The 22,210-nt window shown below is 41.3% G+C and overlaps 1 protein-coding gene across 1 annotated transcript in view; it reads right to left on the bottom strand.

The window, feature by feature from the left end:
- Positions 1–703: 703 nt before the first annotated feature.
- Positions 704–22,210, bottom strand: part of pcdh15a (protocadherin-related 15a) — a 157,325-nt gene continuing 135,818 nt past the window's right edge. Inside the window, exons 28-38 of the mRNA XM_026353794.1 lie at positions 20,620–20,835; positions 19,351–19,439; positions 18,118–18,294; positions 16,084–16,302; positions 14,737–14,745; positions 13,819–13,938; positions 6,992–7,013; positions 6,337–6,375; positions 6,114–6,187; positions 4,349–4,463; positions 704–1,740 (exon numbers count right to left, since the gene is read on the bottom strand). Of these exons, the coding sequence (XP_026209579.1) occupies positions 1,126–1,740; positions 4,349–4,463; positions 6,114–6,187; positions 6,337–6,375; positions 6,992–7,013; positions 13,819–13,938; positions 14,737–14,745; positions 16,084–16,302; positions 18,118–18,294; positions 19,351–19,439; positions 20,620–20,835 (1,695 nt within the window). The 3' untranslated portion in view covers positions 704–1,125. The remainder of the gene's footprint in view (positions 1,741–4,348; positions 4,464–6,113; positions 6,188–6,336; positions 6,376–6,991; positions 7,014–13,818; positions 13,939–14,736; positions 14,746–16,083; positions 16,303–18,117; positions 18,295–19,350; positions 19,440–20,619; positions 20,836–22,210) is intronic.

Here is a 22,210-nt window from a genome sequence, read left to right as displayed (position 1 = left end):
AGCTTACTGATGCGTTCTACTGCTGTGTGCTATCTTACATTCAACTTTCATCCCCATTATATAACTCGAAAAACTATACTATAATCACAAACATTCTTCATATTTCCATAAAGGCACACAATGATGATGGACTTTTAATAATTTTAAACCTTTAACTTGCTATTTGACATTATCCATGTTGCTAAAGCACCTTGACATTTGAGCTGGGTGAAGTTGCAGACATACCTGAAGAGTGCAAATATGCTTTACATACATAATATTATAGATTAGAGGTTTATTGTTGAAAGTAATACATTTTTGGTAGTTCTTTACTCCCACACGAGCTCCTGATGTGTCAGTTAATAAATTAGCAGTGAAGCTGCATCGTGTAAAGGGGCTGAAAATACCACATTCTGTAGTTGCAAATGTCCATATAATAATAATATAAAACACTATGGTAGCACTGTCATTTTTCACAGTTGAAATACAGCAATGACAGTCATGTGCGTTATGTTTTTTTAATGTCACGTGTTGGATTCTTCATCTCTGTTAGATACAAAATAGACAAAAATAATTTGATATATTTTTCAGAAATTTTCAAAAACATTGTCAAGTGATCACAACATAAAATAATCAATGACAATTTTAATTTGCAAGTAAAATACCTTTAGCAAAATAAGTTTCTTTTACTTTATCATAGACTATATAATCACAATTTCTTCATATGTTCACCATCTCTGGAAATATCTTTAACATCGTAGTGAAATGAATGACAATCACTTTGTGATCTCTTTCACCATTAAAAAAAAAACTAGAAAAGAAAAACAAAACATGTAATCACTCAATAAAAATAGGCCCATCTTCTGTTTTAAAGAGTGGTTCACAAATAGTCTAATATTTCTTTGAGGCACTCATTGCCTTGCAGCTCTATGTTCCCACCTGTAATAGCCCTGTCAGTGATAAAATCATAAAATATCATAGTTAAATGAAATTTGAGTGTATAAGTGCAATCCCCTGATGTGGATGGTGATCAGCACTTCTTCAGCTGAGGCACACAATCATTTCTTTATGACCATTTTCTAAACAGAAATAGCATGACAAAGATAGGAAAACAACAAAAAGACAATTCATTTTCTGCATGGCCAGTCAGAGCTTTGTCATTGGTATGTGCAGGCTGTTCCAGGGCCCCATCCACAACTCCTCCTCGTCTGATAATGTGTGGTCGCTGTGGGACTCCAGTGTCTCCCTACTGTTCTTGTGGTTGTCAACAGAGGTGTCTTGGTCCTCGTTGACACACGGACCACTGCTGTTTCTGTCAATCAAGGCCTTGTCTGGGTTGGTTCTGGGCCCAAAGCTTTTAAGCTCTGTGATGGTGGATCCCAGAGAGCCACAGGACGACCGAGTGTTAAGGTTGATGTCCACGTTAGAGGGAACACATGTACCCGTTCCATTTTCTTTGTCATTTTCTGAATCCTCAATGCTAATAGTGGGAGGGGGTTCTTCATGAGTCACACCCAACTTGTCTAGTTTTTTAAAATGCTTACCCAGCCGGCATGGAGAGCCCACCTTCAGGTTATTTGGGAGGGGTGAACGCCTAGTCCGGACAATAGTGCCATTCTGTGCGAGGTAGATGCTCCCATTGATGTTGCTGTGGCTGTTGGGGATTCGGTTCCTGTGGGTCTCTGTGGTGCTTTCCTCTCCCGTCGAGCTGGTTTCATTCTCTCTATTTACCACGAGCTTAATACGCTTCTTTCTTCCAGCCTGAGCAGGAGAGAAGGGGTGAAGGTAAATATTTTTTTCAACAACTGAAGAATATTATTTGTTTCACTATAGAGTAAGTATTAACAATTATGAAAAACTGTATTTAGGAATTGAGAGTGAGCCCTATTTATGCATCTGCAGTTGCATTAGAACTAAATTTATGTTCCTGCAATGTGATAATGTCTAAATCGCATGCCTAAAAGCAGTCAGTCAAACATATAGTTCTGCAATTCACACAACAGAAATAAGAGAGTACCGTCAGGCAAAAAGTGAAAGCACAAAAACGCCTTCAGAAAGTCAGAAAGCATCAAAGAGAAGAATAAGAGAGAGTAAAAGTGATATTTTGCAGCAGGAAACCCACTGAGGTTTTTTTTGCTAAAGGGAAATGAGGAAACGGTGGACATTTGAAACACTCAGTAGTGGCAAGCAATATTTCTTCACTCCCATGCAAGGGTAATTGATTTTATTCTCTCTTACTTCGCAGTGGACAATATATCTTCTCTAGAGGGCGGCTGACTCTGAATCAGAGTCTGATGTCATTCCTGTTTTTCCTGAGCCCCTTGATGCCCTGGTGGCCTCTGATCCACTGACTGAAGATTTGTCAGAGGAGATGGCGTCCTCGTCCACCTCAGTGATAGGAGACAGTCCTCCGTATGTCTCCTCAGAGGTGTCACCGATGCTTCTGATCTCAGAGCTATAGGGGGGACCAGTGTATTGGACAGAGGGCCCAGGGTCTCCTGATGCTACACTGGACCTCCTAGATGATGCATCGTCACTGAACCCGCCTTTGCTCTCATCGGCAGTCTCCTCCTCATCCTCTTCGCTCTCCTCTGTGATTGTGTCTGCAGATCCATGGCTCCTGATGGACTGGGAACGCCGGCTGCCACTGGTGGACCGGGAACCAGTAGACCTCTCTCTGCTGCTCAGGGGACTCTGGCCTGTCACCTGGCTGCCAGAGGAAGACCTTCTACTGGACTGAGACCCAGACATTTCTCTCTGGCTGGATTCACGCGACAAAGAGCCTTCACTTCCTGAAACTGATGCCGACTCGGCATCGCTGGCTGTCCCAGTCCCTGACTCCGCCTCGCTGGCTGTCCCAGTGCCTGACTCCGCCTCGCTGGCTGTCCCAGTGCCTGACTCCGCCTCGCTGAGTTCTTCACTGGACTTCTCTGAGGTTACTGCACTTCTAGATGATCTGGTTCTCTGAATGGACCCAACACTTGAGCCAGATAAAGAAGCAGATCTGCTAGCGCTACCACTTCTACTCTTACTTACACTTTCACTTCGTCTGCTCGCGCTGCCACTGCCGCTCACACCTGAAGCACTGCTCCCCTTGCTCGCTTCAGTAGCCGATGATCTCGTAGAAGACCGAGCAGAAGAACCACTTTCTCTACTGCTGCCTGAAGCCTCTTCCTCCTCAGACTCCTCATCAGAATCTTTCTCAGTTTCTGAACTCTTTTCTGTGCCCGTTTCCTTCTCTGTTGCTGTACCCGTTTCTGATTCTGTTTCTTTCTCTGATTCAGACTCTTTGTCAGAATCTGACTCCTTCTCAGACTCTGACTCTGACTCTTTCTCCGTTTCTGACTCTTTCTCCATTGACGACTTCTCTGACACCGACTCTTTGTCTGACTCGGATTCTTTTTCAGTCCCAGATTCTTTCTCACTGACATCTTCCTTCTCAGTTTCTTCATCAGATTTGGACTGGCTTTCCTCGTCAGAATCCCCTGGCTCTTCATCAGGCTCTTCCTCTGAATCCACAGTGCTTTCGTTGGCATCATCCCTGTCTAAATCTACTTTAAGATAATCTCTGTCAATGCTGCTTTTCTCTGAGGATTCCTCATCAGAGTCTTTCTTCTTACTGCTTCCACTTGCACCTGCTTCTGGCTCACTTTCTGTCACACTAATAGACACTTTAGACTTCCTTTCATCCTCACTGGCTACTTGTGAGGCCTCCTCATCTCTCTCGCTGCCAGTTGCTGAACCAGAACTCACAATACTTTGTGACTTCCTCCGAACCCGCAACTTGTTAGCCAAGTTAATTTTCTTGAAAACTTTGCCAAGTCGGCTGCGGGTATCAGACTTGCTTTCTATTGGTCCCATAAGTGCTGGTCCGTCAGTCAGACTCTCCTGGCTGTCAATACGGCGGGCTGACATCAATTTGGCATAATCCTTGTCCTTCTTTCCAGCGCCAAACATCTTGAACATCTTGGCTTTCTTCCATGGAGACTGGCCAGGGGGACCAGCATCAGATGGTTGGTCTCCTCCCTTGCTGGCTGCCAGGAGTTTGCTTAGTTTCATGACAGACTTCAGTTTCTTGGCAGCCTTAGAAGGCTCGCCCTCTGGTTCTGGCTCAGCTTGTTCAATTTCATCTTCTGGCTGCTGGTCACTAAACCCAACCCTCTTGGGTGGACCTCTACCCCGCATTCCACCACGGCCCCTGCCTCGGCCCCGACCCTAAGACAGTCATATTTAATTTAGCAATTTTTGTGAAGATAACACCACAGTGATGGTATGTCACAGGGCTGATGCTGCTTTTTCAGGAGTCCATTGTACACACAACAATTAAAGCAATACCTTCTAACATTATCACTATAAGGAAAGGTAATACCTCAGGGGCATGTGGACTGTAGTAATACCCATCATCCTCCATGATCACCTCTCCATATTCATCATACATAGGAGATATCAGCCTCCTCCGACTGCCATAATGTGGAAGGTCATATCTAACAAAGAGATTTACACAAACATAACAAATAATAATCAGCATACAATAATTACACCTATTATAGAAGACTACCTTAGCGACTTGCCAATAATTTTAAACATGATGGAAGCAGCAACAAGTAATTCTTACAATAAAATAAAAATTAATTCACCTACATGCTTTAAAAGAAAAGGCACAAACACATTTAGCTTAAAAATGAAACATCACATCATGTGTATCATGTCCAGCCACCTGTTATTAAACATAATGAGGGTAAGACACAGCACGGAACGATGACATTTACAATCTGCAAGAAGAACAAGGATGATAATAAAGTCAGTGTTGCTGGCTCAATGCGTAAATCATAAACTTAACTAAACCTTTAGTTTAAAAAGTTGTTGCAGTATTGATTTTGGTGTGTACAGTACAATGTCCAGTGCAGTACTTGACTTGCCCAGTAGCTCTGTGTATTAATGTCATTGCAGGCCATAAAATGCCTTGGAAACATTTTCTGTTTGTGATAAGGACGCCCCTATTCAATGCTGCTACTGGTTTTGTTTTTTAAAACTAGCAAAAATGAGTAAAAATTAATTTCAACAATACAAACACATGCCGAGATCCCTGTAAGCTTTTATTCCTTTGTTCTTGAGCACATCTGGCTACATCAGTGGCATAATGCACACTTTAATTTTCATCAGCTGTCACTGCATCTCCCTCGGTTATCATATGTCATTGACAGTGAACGTGTGAATTATTTCTCTTACTCTACAATTCTAAATTAGAGAGGAGCCTACAAGAAAGAGGTCGATGGCAATTTGTGTCACTGCCACTTTCTGAACATGCGAGGGAGGCTCTGTGGACCACACGGTCTGGTGATTGCTGGATTAAAAGCTTAACCGCCTTTAAAGTGAGCCCCTTGGTGCAATAGGAACAGATCAAAGGCATCCGATCATAGTGACGGTATTCTCGTTGGCAATAGCAGCTTTTACAATGAACTTTGTGACATGTCATTAAAATATGATAAATATGGGGCCATTGTGATCTAGACACTGCAATTAGAGTTAGTAAAGATGAAATGTAAGGGAGATATTGGGGAGTGAATTCTGAGAAATTTACAACACTGAATGTCAGTATGGCCAGTTTTTAATATGTTAGATTTTCTTTCAGCATGTAAGGTGTAAAAAAACTTCTCCCTGTTTTGAGAAACTTGCAGCCTAACTCCCAAGAGTAGTGCAAATTTACCTGCCACAGAGCACGAGTGTTTAATGAAGAACAATTTCTCAGCAGCTGTTACATCTTTGAGCTCCATGTTTTTACTCTTTAGACCATATGGACGATGTAGCAGGCTCGCCACAACACTCCCCATCCATTAAACCATGGGAAAACACTTTCAGACTCTCAGGTATTCAACTGCATCATTGATCTCATTTGAAGAAAGTGGAGAGGGTAAGTGCTCAGATGCTATGTAATGCCGAGGCAGTATTAGTTATACTCTTCATTTTATTCTGAACTTCTTCGTAATGGTCTCTTTACCCAAAGGGTCTCCTAGAAAGCAAGTTTGCGATAAATAAGACCTAACAGTGTAATTTTTTTTAAATGGTTGAGATCATTTTCATGTACTATAGTAAGACTGATGAGGGATGAGACGGTCAATGGACTGTATGCTCACCCTTGATCATAATTATAGTAGTCCTGCGCGTAGTAGTCTTGGCCTGGGTCGATACCTGACTCCATGGAGAGTTCCTGCATTACAGAGAAACAGAAAGAAAAAAAAACTATTCAGCACTACTTGGAGAAAGACAGCAGAAGAAGAGCATCAGCAGCATACAGGGAGAGTATACAGCAGAATGACTACAATCCCTGTGAATTAAGAAAAGCAGGAGTGTTTCTACCTCAGGTCTCAGAAGAGATGGCCTCAGCAGTTGCTGTTGCTGCCAAAGATTAGTACAGAAGAAGGATAAGGTAACGAAAGGGAGGCATGGTCAGGAGACACAAACATAAGGAAGAACTCACTCTACACATTTCAGAGTTAAAGCCATGCAGGCAGCTCTAATGTTTACTGCGAAGTCTAAGGAGTACACCATGTGGAAGCGAGGTGAAACAACTGTTGAAATATTAATGGGAACAAAAGCAAAGAAAAAGAGGCAAGGGGTTAACGAAGCAATGGAGTAAAGAACTGCAACAACAACAGAAAATGTTGGATGCTGACAGTTCACAGATTATTTGAAGGTTACAAAAATAAAAGAGTTTAATGTCAAACAGAATCACTTTGTGTTTCCCTGATTATATTTTTCAGTCGAGGAGCAAAAGTTCCTCCTTGTGCTTATCTCCTGTTTGACAGGACACAACAGACTTTCGAATCAAACCTAAACTGTAATGTCTGTGTTAGAAGCCCTATCGATGAGATCTCAATCTCATTCAGTATTTTCCATCAAGGGAGTTGTAGACAGGAACAATAAGATATAAGCTGTGTCAAGCTGCCTGGAGAGTGACAAAGTGTCTCGGCACAACAACAAGATAAAAACATATCACAACAAGAATGCTTACCTGTCTGCCGTAGCCTCGCTTGCTGTGTGCCACAGAAAAGGAGAAGGTAAGACAAATAATGAATATGATTTGTCATCAACATTTCAAGCGTGTTTTGATAAATAAAATGTTTGGTGTGTCTACATTCTGCTGACCAGTGAGGAAGCCGCAGCTTTACTTACTGTGCATTTTCATGTGTTAAATTAAAGAGTTGCAGATATTGTTCAGTTTTACAAAGGCTGCCTGGGGCCACAATGTTATCATGCTGGTGGGGGCTGTTTTTTTTTTGCCCTTGTTATCACATCCAAACAGGGGAAAAAAATAAGTTACCAAAAAAAAAGAGCAAATATCAAAGAGGTTGGGAAGATTGGAATCGGAAATAAAAAAGTTAGTGTTTATTCAGACGTATCTAGAGCATCTCCTGGCACATATGAAAAGGACATTGCAATTCAGGGAGGAAGTAGTGACCCAAAGAAAGTTAATAAAATTGTCTTTAGCTTATCATGTCACAATGTGTCATTGTCTTTCAACAGATGGCAATGTTTGTTTTTTGGGACTTTTTTCAGTCTATCATACACATAAATAACAACTCGGAGCTGTTTCTGGGGAGAGCGGCAGAGCATCTGCAGTGCATTCAGTACGAGTCAATGAGAAACTGCGAATAATGGAGCAGCCCACCTCAAACCTCTGGGTTCACAAGTGTACCACTGTAACCTGTCTAGGCACATAAATGATGACGACTTTCTTGCTCAGAAATATAGCCAAGCAATGATGTGAATTTCCTCTGGAGAGCTGTAATCTGTTATTACGGGCAGGGGCCGGGGGACAGGGCAGAGCCATACGGCCACACCTCCCAGGCAGAGTGGATGATGTGAGTGGGATCTGATGGATGACCTGTTGGCTTGGCTGCTGGCTGGAGCAGCTTCATGCAACATCGAGAAAAAATGGCCCCGTGGACAGCAGCCATAAGACGTTTGCACAAGAGGAGACTTAAGATAGGTGATGAGGTAATGTAGAAAAAGAGGAGAGGGAGGTGAGCTCAGAAATATAGTTAGAGTGGACTACTGAACAACCCAGCACTGTAAATCTATTATAGTAGGGTAATCTTTGCTGCTATAAATAACTAACTTTATTTTTAAAAGAAATCAGTTAAAGACCAGGGAAAACATCTGGCCTGGCTCTAAAAAAAACAAACCCTTCATTGTATGCAAAGCTAACCAAGTGGTAGTTTTAGCTTCATATTTATGATAGACTGTTTTTGATCTCATCAAACTCTTTGCAAGAAGCATGAAACGGGTATATCACAAAATGTTACTATTTCTTCAAGGAAAACATCGTGCCATTTTATGTGGCGGCTCTTTTTATGCAACAAAGGATCTCTCTGACCAGCCTTTTGTGTATGCATGTATGTCGCTTACATATCTGCATGTCTTTTAAACCTGGGTTTTGTATTTTCATTAACATACTGAGATCTGAGTTAAGTCCGTGTCTCTTCTTTTAGATTTTTTTTTAAGTGTCAAATCTTGTAACTTTCAATCAGAAAATACCCTAGAATCAAAGTTTACAACTACTTTATTTAAACTGGTATGATCTTTTAATTCCCTTCCTTTTATTCATATTCATGCAATTATTTGTTAGTCGTTGCACAAAATCATTTGATAAAACACATTTGAAAAAGAACATAAAGAATACCATCCAACAAAGCTTACTGCTTTTTGTGTTGAAAGAAACAGCATGCAAGCCGCTAGTCTCGTCACAAAAGAGATTACCCCATGTAGTGAACATGGAATACAGAATTAGCAGGCTTTCGATCTGCCCATCAGGGGAATATGTAATGAATCAAACATTACATTGCTCTGGAAGGGTGGTATGCTTGGACCTTCTGCCTTAGGGCATGTGAAACAAACACATGAAGAATATGTGGGAGAAAGAGAGGAAAAGAAGCGAAAAAGATGAGCACAGATAAAAAGAGGAAGGGAGAGAAGACAGATGCCACATTGCAATAAGTGTTCAGAAAGTAACAGAATCTCCAGAGATGCTCAAGGATAGATTAACAAGAAAAGGCCATGGATTAGAAAGTATAAGAACTAACTACAGGAAAACACAGACAAATGGGACAGACAGAAGGTCAGCGAGACGGAAAAAGAAAGAAGAGGATAACAGTAGTTGACAGTCCCATAGGCAGCAGCCCTAGTTAACGATTGATTGGTTCTCTAATTAGCCTTTTCCAGCGTGCAGCCGAGAGATCACAGTGACTACTTTATCATGCTGGGAGGATCTCTGCAGATGTGAATAGACAGGTCCCCCAGAGTTTCGCTCTCTTTATTCAACACATGCCTGCCGGAGAACCCCGTCGATGTATTTTATGACTGCTACTTTGCCCAACATAACATGGCATGAAGATGCTTCCACTTCCACCCATGTTGTATCTGCAGCCTGTCTTAGTGTAATATCCAATTTGTTTTAATGTAAGCTCTTATTTATTTCTAGATACGTTTCTGTGCACATTCTGTCACACGTGTAAAGCATACACCTCTTACACGGTCACCATTGCATGTCATCCCTGTTAAATACACCCCAGAATAATGTCATATTTAAACAACTTGCTGAATGTGTTTTATCAACAAATTTGTAATCATCCTTCCTGAATACTCTGAAGCTCATTTCACAGAATTTACAGCGCCTTGGGAAATTCTTAACAGTTATGGTAATTTCCTCTCATTTGAAAAACGTATCTAACATTATAATCTTTCTTACCTAATTTGTATTCTGTTCAAAGCAACTGCATTTTTAATTTTTTTCCTCTTATCTTTGTGAAGAAGTCAAATAACTTATTTGACATCAGCAATATGCAGCCAGCGAATGGTCTGGAAAACAGACCTCAGGGTTCAGAAATTCAGAAAATTTTGGTGTTTAGTAAAATTTAATTAAAGTTAGTTTTGGTTATGAAATGTTAATTTTGTGATTAGGAACTGAACCAACACACTCTCTAACATAGTGAAATGACCAATTATTGGACACTGGAGTATACTTTAAGTTCTTATTAAAACATGGAGCAATACTACGTTAATACAGTATGAGTTTCTTATTTTCTAATGCATGTCCAAAAGCATATTGTACAGTCACTGTGGCAGAGCTGAGTACATTTCTTGGCAGGTGGCACTATAAATTCATTTTCCAAATGACGTGTCAAGTAAAAAAGCATTTTTGTCCCTGAGAAACCCACACACTGGCTAAAGCTATTATGAAATACTACCAACTGTGCAACATAATAAAAAGTATTTAGAAACAACAGGAAAAAAAAAAAAACAGGCATGGAGATGTAAAGATGAAAATGATGAGTGGACAGAGAAAGAGAAATTGTCAGAACACTGTGGACTGAAATTGTTCACTGAGCTCAGCAGTGTTTGAGCCGTTCGAGTTCAATTGGCTCGTCTGCTGAACCTCCGCTGCCATGTTCAGTTCACTCGTTCCATTCTCAGGCCAGTTCATACTTGTTGAGTTGATTTGGGCTGCAGAGCTGGAGTTGTTTCTTTTTGGCACGCTCTGCTCATCGCACGGATCAGAGCTTTGTAGTGTGTTAGTACCCTCTGAATGCTCAATCACTTGTGGTTTCTTGTTAAACTTGGGCACCTTGCAGTTTTTGTCTACTTGGCTGTACAGGTTGGCAACAGACTTCTCTATCTCAGCGAGATTCTGGATGTTTTTCAGGATCCCTTTTAGCTCCTTCTTCTTCCCTACGTCAGTCTGTGACGGAGAAGGAGGAGGGGGGAATTTACGCTCTGAAACAGGGCGAAGTGAGGACACGGGAGGCAAAGAGGTCGGAACAAACTGGACAACTGGGCGCAGCTGATCGGTATTAGGTGAGGGTGGAGGAGGAGGAGGAGGCGGTGGTGGTGGTGGTGGAGGAGGAGGAGGGGCATGTTGTTTATTAATAGGGGGAGGAGAGGACTGAGGGGTATGTTTAGGTTTATGAAGGTGGGAGGGTGAAGGTGGTCTAAAAAGGGGAGGTGTGGGTGGGGAAGGTGGATGTGGCTGCTGAGGTGGAGGCGGCGGGGGATTTTCTGGTGGGTCTGGTATGATCTCCACGGTGATCTGACAAGGCTGCACTGTCATGTAGTTGGAGATGCTTGAGCTGAACTTTCTGAGGATAGGTGGAGTTGGTCTCTGGCTGGTCGGGGGCCATGACTCATCTCCCCGAGTAAGGATGATGCTTGGGGGCACATCTCTTCCCACTGATGTAGGGCTGTAGGGGTAATCCATGATCGAGAGCAGGTTTTCTGAGGTCAGCTCCAGAACGTCATCACTGTCTCTATCCCTGACAAGAATGGAAGAGAGGGAGCCTAGGGAGTCTCGGTTTTGCTTGAGGTTGTGTTCCTGCAGGCCCTGTTGCTCAAACTGCTTGGCCTGCTCACGGACTGACAACTTGGTCTCTTTGCTGCCACTCAGGAGAATTGTGCCTGAACTCTCTGGCCTTTGTCTGCCTCTCATGGCTGACTGGAGTATCTGCACCTCCCAGTCGGCTGGGTCCATAAGAGCCTGTCTCCTCGGCACCTCGTAACTGTGCAGCCCACCGTGAATGCGAGCAGGCATTGACCAGGCACAACCTGACCCTGCTGAGTGGGAAGGAGAAAAGGAGAATTGTTTTTCAGACCGACTCCTCCCCTGCACAAAGACATCAGGACTGCTGGGGGGACTGTTATCGTAAACAGGATTGTGGGTGGTGAGTGGGTTGCAGTCAGAGATGAAGGTCACGTTGCTTTCTGACTTGGGTAAGTTGACATGCAATGCTCCATTGCCGCGGGCTGCAATGGCACGACGGGCAAAGGAGCTAAGAATCCCCTGATGGTCGGCCTCCTCAATGACAGACTTTTTAGCCCTGCCACAGCAAAAGATGGAGGTGAAGAGGAAAAAAACAGAGGCTTGAAACAGGTGAAAATGAACAAATTAAGAGTGAACAAAGCAAAGGACAAAGGGTGATGTAAAAGCAACAGCACGGCTTGATTATTTGACTATGACTCTTAGTATTGTGACTGATTTTTATTGGCTTATTTATTTAAAGAGCTTAGCGTGGTTCAGTTTTTTCTTATGCTACAGATTTATTATGTGATGCTATCAAATACTGAAACAGTAAAATTATTGTGTCCGCACTGGGATCTGGTCCAACATCAGCTCGTATTGGATGCATTAGTGCAAACAGTCACGCCACTATGAGAGGTGGAGGTAAGGATGACAGAATAAAAAAAAAGAAAAAGAGATGATTATCTAATGGAAACGTAAGAGAGGAGGCGACTATAGTGATAGCTGCTGAAGTGCGGTACCTCTAAACAAAGAGAGCTTCTCTATTCCTGGCTACATGGACGTTAATGGTACAAAACCTTTACCACTTCGCCAAGGCCAGTAGGCGATGTACAGTATGGAAAGATGTATTTATGTACAGGAGGATTCATGATGAAACAAAGGTTAAGTACATACCAAAATCATATTGTATATGACAGTATATGGCACTCAGCAAAAGCTTTATGCAACAGGGAAGAGAGGGCGCAGCTTCTGTGCTATTTATATATATAAATAATATTAATCATAATCAAAATCCTCATTTGTTTTAGGATTACTTACTGCAGTCTGAATCCACAGAGAGACAGGGGAATAGAAGTGATGGAGAAGACAGGAACACAAACAGATGGTAAGAAAACTAAAACAGAAATGTTACAAGGGTCAACAAAAAAAAAAAAAAAAAAAAAAAAAAAGGAAATTGATGGAAACCACTATGCTACATCAAGTTCCTGCATTCGGAGGGGGAATAGTCAGCGAAGGAAACACACTTTCCCTTTCCACAGAGCAAACGTTGTGTTTTACACAGGGAGTTTAAAAGTGTTTTAATGGGATTGTTTATAGGACCGATTTTTCTGGTTCCTAGGGCAGCGTAGAAACTAACCCCCGAATAAACAGCGCACTACAAGATAAACCTCATGAGAGCTTTTCTCCTGCCACAGAATCAAAAGCTTCTGCTTGTTGTTGAGTGTTGGTCAACATCTGGTGTAAACATCGCAAAAGCCCTTTACAGCTTTCATTAAATTTCCATTTTCTTTCTACCTTTTTATTTTTATTTTTTTGTTTTTTTGGTACCTGTAGATGTTGATGCTGTAAATCACAATGACAAAACCCCATCAGGCAGCAGTTTCAATTCAAGCTCATTTACCCTGCAAGTAGTAAGAATTCATAATACGTTTAGGGAATTTTACATGAAAGGTGAAATCTGATTATGCTGATGGCAAAACACGGCGGACTATAGATGAGCACAGGCGGCGTTCAGTGCAGTGAACAATCAAAGAAAGGTTAAAGTAATTTAACAAAATTACTTAATACGCCCAGGACAGATTGTGTATCTGTCTCTATTTCTGGTAAAATATGTGGTATCTCATGCAGTTAAACACACTCTTACCTTCAAAGAGGGTCTTGCAAAAATGTATAGGTCAAATTTGAAACGCATACTGCAGCATGTAGTGCGATATGCAGACATCTAAAGTGGTTAGGAAGCTAAAGAGCAGAGAGATCCATTGATGCAGCTACAAATACTTGTAAAGCAGCAGGTACATTTCTAAGGTCAGAACAGGCAGAAGAGAGGAGTGATAATACTATGAAGCCGTGACAAGTGTTAATGTAAAATAAAAAAATAAGCAGGAAAATACATGAGGCACTTGTGCTATCATTTAACCTTGAAGCATTTTGTCTGAGTGTGGTGCTGAAATTCAAAGAAAGGAACCCGCAGGGCATGATACAGTATCTGCTTATTACGGGAACAGGTGGAATAGAGCACACATAGTAAAGGGTCAGGGTTGACTCACATGCTGCTATCGCCCAGCTCTTCATAGAGGTTAGCACTGGGAGCACTGACTGGAGGGGCTTTCCCTCCCGGTGGTAAAGCCATCTGAATCCTGGCAGTTTTGGCACACTCTGCCTGCCGCCTGTGTAAGGTGTTAACACGTAGAGTTACAAAAATGCGCTTCATGTCCTCGTGCAAACATGAAAGAAAACACAGCAGTCAGATATGTCCTTTTTAGAAGGTGCTGGAAAAAAAGATCAGAAAGGAAAAGGAGCTTGTATTTTTATTTCATGCTGATGCACAGCGATTCAAGCTTTTTTGACGGTTAAAGAACAGAAAGGAGATCTTTAAGCAAAGTTACAGCAAAGAGCGGTGACCTGTTCTTGTTTTAAAAGACATATTTTAACATCTCTTTTATGGCTGTGAACGCAGCTAAAAGATATAGCAGCAACTATCCATGATAAACAAGTATATATATTTACCAGCTTAAAAAATTTATAATGTGAATATAGGTTTCTCAAGTACTAAGTTTAACATGTACATTATGCGTAGGACACCTGAGAACTGATGGGAAACAGATCAGAAGGTTTTCAACAGAGTGACAAGTGTAACGTCTGAGTGGAGTGAGAGGATACAGCAAGACAGGAGATGATGAGTCTTGTTGACTGGAGTTGATTTTCCTTTTGAATTTCATCAGATTTTCCACAGCCAGATAAACTGTTTTGCTAAATTAAACATTCATTCTCCAACCTACAAGATGAATCACTGATGCTCCATGTCATTATGCTAGAGACATTTTAAAAGGGTGGCATCTTTACACATTGAGACAATCTTTAAATAACTAGTGAATAATGAAGATGGGAAGAAAACGGCACTTCTTATACACACTTCAAGCAATGAAAGAGCAACCATTAGTAAAACATAAGAAAAAATTACTTACTCTTTGAACCTGGTGATAGCAGATTGATGCAGAGGGTAGGAGAAGAGAGCGAGAGAGAGGAGGGGGACAGAAAAGAAATGTGCACAATTATAATTTATCAAAACTATAACTTGTAGGACGATAAGATGCATCAGTCAACAGAAGATCTTCAAATAACAGATTGTTTACCCGTTTAAAGCCAAAAAAAAAAGGGAGAAATAGTAGGAAACCTTCTGTGTATTCTCTCCAATTTCTATGCAAAGTAGGAAGCACTCAAGCCTCCAGCAGTGACTCCAGGGCTACATGCAAAAGTAGCTGATTGATTTTTTCTTTTTTTTTAAGAGTGAGCCGTCTATGCTCCATCTCACTGTCACCCATTCCCAACCAAATTCAATTATGCCACATAAATAAACATTGTCTTTTAATATAAGATGAATCCACACATTTAGGCAACAGCGAACTATGTTAACAGACTGAAATGAGAAAAAGATTTCCCAAATCATTCGATTTTACCAAGGCGATGTCACCGCCAACAAAGTGCCATCTGCTACGACAGTTTGTGTGTTACGTCTAATGTCGCCATCAACAGCTTTCTGCTATGTGTTTGCTCTTTGCATTTGCATAAGGACAACCGTTCCATCCATCTGCCTTGAATAAACACTTCCCAAACATCAGTGTTTATGGAACACGTGCAGCATACCGACAAGTAGCGGGGACATGAACCTGACTTCTGCCAACGAGGAGTTCACTTACCTCTTCACTGTGAATGATGCTTTAAACAAAAAGCATAATATTGTTTTGGTAGCTGCACAGTGCACGTGTGAACGAGAGAGACAGGGAGCTGTTTATGCTGTGCGCGTTGGTAAGAGATGACTAAGTGGCGTGAAGATGCACGGTGACGGCCACAATTGGCTGTAGATATTTGTCACAAATGAATGTTAATTAATCTGCTTTCACAGAGCATGAGCAGGATGATAAGCCCAGCAGAGTGCGCAGTCAGCATGTCTGATGAGAGAGGGACAGAGAGAGAAAGAAAGAGACAGGAAGAGAGAGAGAGAGACACACACACAAAGGCAGCAGCCAAGCAAAAAGTCCTCTTGTTTTATCCTAAATACTGGGCAAATACACTTTTCAGCAATGCTCTTTGTGGGTTATCAAACAGGTCACAGAAAACTGCACATAAACAAGAGTTAAGCAAAAAACATCAGTCTTGTCTTTGAGGAGCAAAAACCCAGTGTAACATGATAGCTCCCGAGATAATGGTCTGCTTAATTAAAATATATTTCCCACTTAATTTTATGACAACCATTTAAAAATGATTAATCGATTACAGACGCCAGTGATTATCGCTGAGGCGAGAGTACTCACTGTTTGTAAGTAACCATGACGATGAGGATGGCAGGGATGCAGCAGAGGATGATGATGATGGCCAGGGCCAGGAGAGCTCCCTCCGTGTAGCCCACAGCCTGGGCTGCCTTCTTCACGCTGGCCACAACGTCTGGAGAGCGGATCTCGAGGATGCGCCCGCCCTCGCCCAGGTACGGCTGGAATTCCTTGTTGATTTCCAGCACGTTGCCATCTAGAAATCTGTGATTTATAGACATAATGAGAAGAAATGGTTTTTCCACACAGAGCCACTGGGCTAGTAATCTATCACACACTCAGTTATGAAAGGTATGTATGAAAGAAGTTGCAAGCAAATTAAGTTACAGAGAATTATTGCCTGAAAGCGCAGCTCCCCGCAGCTTTATGGGATCTTATAACAAGTTTCAGCTCGTTGTTTAGCTGTGCTTGATATCACAGGGAATATTTTGGGCGCACTTTCTAACAAAATGTGCTGATTCAGACTTTGTGTTTCAGATGCAAACCTGTGGGAACATTTGAATCAGTATTTCAGTACAAAGCACATACATACAACGAATCCCCTCCTCTGCTGTTCCAGTGTGATTTTGTGATGATAAACAGTTGCTACAAAGTGGCTTTCTAACACTCTGCATCACAAAAGAGTGAGCAGGGTGTCACATTCAATTACTGTCATTTTCGTTTTTTGTATATGAGTGGAGATCAAAGTTAGTAACTGGCCTCTCTGCCATTCTATCCTCTAGAGAGCTCAAATGGTGGAGAGTGCTGCATTCAAGGGGGCATAAGGACACTCTATAATGCAAGAATCCACTCACTATGTTGTTTACTATGTTGTCTTTCTCCTTATCTCTCAGTGATCTGACAGGAACGTCGCAGATAACATGCAATTACCCCACAACATTCAGACATGCACAGCATGCATAAAAGCCTTTCTCCTCTAGTCTATGTCATTTTCTTGACAGTATCTGTGTCGAGGGAAGTGGTTTTTATTAAAGCAGTAATGTGGCAATCCTCATTTTAACTGAACTCGTCTTTCTCAAAAGGTAAAGTGATGAGTTTTGTTGCAAAATAACAGACTTCACGACACCCTCCTCGTGGTTCTAGCCTCGATCACCTACTAAAAGGCTGTGGCACTGCTGTGATGGTCAAGGACACGGAAACAATATTTACATTGATTAATTTAGCATGTACACAAGTGCTACTCAAGTGGAAGATTTCCAAATGAAACACAATTGTGAATCCAGAGAGATTCAAAGAAATAGTGTTTGGTTCCTTAGGGGTAAGATACAAAAGAGAGAAGAGAAATGGCAGCATGGATAAGGATAAGTATGAATAAAGACTGAAGATGGTGGCCCAATGTATGAGTAAGCAGGAGAACAGATTGGTAGAGAGTGAAGGGGACTACTGTTTCATATTGATTGGCAACATGTGTTCTGATGGAGTCGGCTTTTTAAGATCGCCGCCTGAGTGGTCTGACAGGAGGCCTGGGAAACATGAAAAATGTGAGTACAAGATTGTCCTAAGGTGCCAGCTAAGTCCAAAGTCGTGTTTTCTTCTGATGGGATAAAAACGTATATTGTAGGCACTTTTTTTTTTTCAGTGCAGTACTACCTCAAAAAACATCACCAAACAGTGTTTTAGTGCACAGCCCCAGATATACCCTAGGCACACAGGAATGTCCATCTCTATGTCCCCAAACAAAAGGAATAAAATGTAATGCTGGCTTATCTCAATGTTCTTGAAACAGTATTTGAGGCGCTGCCATGACGGATTGAATGAATTCTCCCTGCACCACTCTCACTTTGTCCCTCACTAACCTAAACTGATGCCTTTTCTCTCCCTTAAATCTGCTCCCCTTCCCATGACGTGTGACAGAGCGGGTGACGCTTCAGGATAGTCAAAGTCTTATAAAGAAAGTAAAGGTGAGAGACTTATAGACAGAGACACTATGTGGATAGAGAGTGGAGAGAGTGTGGGGAATTTGGACATTTGGAATCAAATAGCGGACTGAACTTGTTGTAATAAAAGTCACACACTCACTTGTAGAGCTCCTTGGGCGAAATGGCCCTGTTCGTGATTGGGTCAATGGCGTAAACCATCAGGTCCGACTTACTGTAGTCCTCTAGCTCAAAGCCATCGCCATAGCGACGTGGTCCAATGGACTCTACAATCACCTTGGCACCTGGAATCTGGTCTTGAACGTGGCGCTCCAGAATACTGCAATAACCACAAAACCACAAGTACAACTTATACGAAGAAAACAACAAAGGTGTAAAGACTAAAAAACAGTCTGTGTTTAAATTTCAGACCAAAACCCAGGGTCACATTAGTTCAAACAAATTCTGGCACCTCCGTGGCCAACGCAATATGAGAGCCACCAATCTTAAGTACGCCACTCTGGCAATGATTGTCCCATTGGGCAGTGGTTTGCTTCTCCGCACTGGGCTCTTGGCAAGGCAAGGCTCTGATAATCCTTTTCAGACAGGCAGAAATCCACACCTCAAATTACAGCCAATAAAGGAGAGCCTTTCTGTCTGCCTTTGCCAAGGTGGATAAACAGTTTGAGCACTCAGGTAAAATGGCTCTGGATCATCACCAGTGCGTTGCAAAACAGCAAACCTCTCAAATGACATCACTGCAAAGAGTTTAACATGACTAATGTGTGTGTTTTTTAGCCTAAAGACCAGGGCCACTTGTGTGGGCAGAGACACACCAAGCTCTTGAAACACAACTATTAACAACCATTTGCCTTTCAGATTTACTAATTAGGCTAAACACTGTGCCCCGAGAGCTGCAAAGAGACCTTTCATGAATCTTTATCATTAATTAATTCTTCTGACTATGAAAACACAAGTCAGAGAGGAGGCTCCACTACATCATTGGTTACTATATGATCTTAACTAATTGATCAATGATTAATGATCAGCAAAAAATGAGTTTTACATAACATCAATTTTTATTAGCCCATTAGTATAATCATATTTCTATATCTGTTTACCTTGGCTACATCATACATGTCACACTAGTCCTTCATTTTCCATTTACATTCAGGCGCAAATACATAAGAATCAGTTAGCAATCATTTTAAGGTGATGAAATGTAGTGAAAATGAATATGTTTTATGGAAGAGACGTGGAGAAGAATGTGATGATGGGTATTTTATTAAATAAATGTTTTCTATTTCACCTTATTACACAGCAGCTTATTTTTATCCCACATAAACAGAACTGTTCACCTATAGTCATATTTAAACTGTGTTAAAATGTGTCTTACCTAATGAGCTGCTCCCTATTCTCTTCCACTAAATTGGGTGGGACAGTGGACACAACAACTTGCATGTCCAGTGCATTGACTACAGAAACCTGTGTGAGAGTAGGAGAGACAAGGTTGATGTGAAGCAGCCAGTAGAAAATAAAGATAAATAGAGATTAAGCCAGTAATCCACATATCCTACTGTGAGTTTAGCCGATGCATTCAAATGCCTTTTTCGCTGGACAAGATGAGATGCTCTAATTGCCAGCTTGTATTGGTGCCATGCAACAAACTTAACAGAACCTAATTCTGATGCTACAGTTAAGTGCATAGGCAACAGCGCCTGTGCTCTGAAGCCAAATCTCCCATGCGGCTCCTGTGAAATTAGGTTTCCCCTTGAAAATTAACGAGCACCATGGTTAAGCACTCGCTGCTCTTTCATATCCAAGCAATGTCCCAGACCCTCCTTCTGTCTCGTTAGAGGCTTGTTAGCGAGGCATATTTTACTGAACCAAAAAAAAAAAAAAAAAAAGCCTGCCCACAGTCAGGAAGGATACGTTTGGAACTGGACTGAGCCCAAACACAGCGGGGAATTATTGGGAAAAAGCAATGCAAACACACACAAGAGAAACACATTTAGACATTCATCATGTGCCCACAGTTAATACATATGACTAAGAGAAAGAGTTTAATTTGATCATCAGCAGCTGGGGCCACATGTTGAGTGTCCTGTGCCTAATATGAATAATTCAACAGGCTGGAACCAAAACATTTAGTACCGAGTAAACAAAAAACACTGACTTGGCTCATGATATATAAATTATTATGAAGAAAAACAAAGCACAGGCTTCAGTGACTTTCAGTGACTGTCACCTAAATGATTTGCTATTTGTTTTGTTGTTCTTAATGACTGACGTCTTTTGATAAAGGTATTGTTGAAAAGCCATTCCTGCCTACAATTCTACTCATTCCTATTAAAAAAAAAAAACTCTTTAAAACAAATAACAAGTGGCACAGTGATTAAATAGCTACCTAGTTTTTCCACGCTCCACATGCACAGCTTATAGTTTCAACAAAATATACTGTAGATATAACAATGTAATATTCTATAAAAGAGTCATTCGAAACTTGGGTAAAGATACTTTGAGTTAGATGTGAAGTTAGGCCTATCCTGTATCAGTGTATTGTAGACAGATAACACTGTAAACAAATACTTCAAACACTGTGATGTATATATTTTATTCACGTTTACACACATACAGTATAAGAGGCGTGATACTTCATACTCACCAAAACTTCAGCATTGCTGCTGAGACCTTTTCCGTAGTTGTCTGTGGCAATAACCTCAAACTTGAAGTAGGACCTGCGCATGTTTCGAAACATGATCGCCGACTTGAGGATGCCTGTGTAGGTCTCAATGACAAAGCCGTCCTGACCGTCTGGTGTCGGTGGGAAGATCAGGCGGTATGCATTGGCACTGTAATTCCCAGTGTCCTGGTCAGTGGCCTACAATATAACACAAAATACTTTATTAAGGAGCAACCACAAACAAATCCATAGATATGATCCTTACATTAGAGCGGTAGATGGTAAATATTAAAGATATGACACGTCTGAAATCAATAACAAAAAGAGAAAATAGTGATTTTCTCTAGTGATTTTTCTCTAGTGACAGGTGATGTTTTGCCTTTGGCACCTGCTGTGACATGAGTGAATAGGGCCGGAGGAGCAATACGCTTGAAAGACGAAACAGAAAAACACAGCAGATGGGGTGATCTTCTTTGTATGAGTCAGTGTCAATTACTTCATTACATATTACTACCAAAAATCAAGCTGTGAACAGAACACATCATCACCTTTTAAGCTGCAGTGTTACTCATATTTGAAATGACTTGTTTTCAAGGTGTGGATACGAGGAAGATCAGCAACCAGAGCAGTGCAGAAGCTAACAGGCACCTAATAAATTAACAAATAAACAAACTTAACCAGACGGGCATCAGTCCGATAACTGAGGCTGATAAATTTAAGCCAAATATTCACTCTTATAGCCTTTTTTGGGTCTCCTGAGCAAAATATCTGGTTATTTAGCTGCTAAATGATCCATTGTGTTCATGAACAAGTCTGTCTGCAGGTTGGATCTGACCACAGAGTGTACAGTGGAATTTCAAACAACACCGTGTGAGTAGTGAGAGTGAGTCAAAACAGTTTATCTACATGTTGCTAGAATACCGTTGTTTTATTACTTGAATATCTAGTACATTTACTTTTGTTTCTGTCGGAACGCAAAGGAACAAACCACACAATTCTTCCATCAACCTCTGAGGCACAACATCTGACTGGCCACTGGCATCAATTTTCAGAGTACTTGTCTGTAGCAAGTGACACTGATAAATAGCAGCAATCTCTACTCTTTTTCCAGCTATCGGCAGAAGAGGGTATGAGGGAGCAAGGTCTCAATGAAAGGGCTGTATAAATCAAACTGAATGAAGAAATTTTTACTAAATTCATGCACCAGCATCATTTATATCGTGTAAATCATTCAAAAGTTGTTATGGACACTGGAGAAAAGCCAGAACAGAAAAGTACGAGGCCATTTGGTTGACATTAAAAATCCTTTAGATGCTGTGGAAATAGAAAAAAGGCAAGCTTAATGCATCTCACTGTTGCTTTAAAAAACTAATAGGTAATTTTTAAGAAGTCTCTGATCCTCAGAGAGGGTTATACAGTCCTTTAAATGCAAACCGTAAACCTACTCAACTCAAATTAAAATCTGACTGGGAGCCACTGAGGAAAGGCTAAAACAGGAGTGATTAGGTCTCTTTGAATTACATGTCAAGCAGAAGCTATTTAGCTGCAGGTGTCAGGCTGTTTTTTTTTTCTT

Source organism: Anabas testudineus, chromosome 15 (assembly GCF_900324465.2).
Source record: "Anabas testudineus chromosome 15, fAnaTes1.2, whole genome shotgun sequence".
Classification (NCBI taxonomy): Eukaryota; Metazoa; Chordata; class Actinopteri; order Anabantiformes; family Anabantidae; genus Anabas; species Anabas testudineus.
Note: the sequence above shows the minus strand (reverse complement) of the source record. Positions and strands in the feature narration are given on the sequence as shown.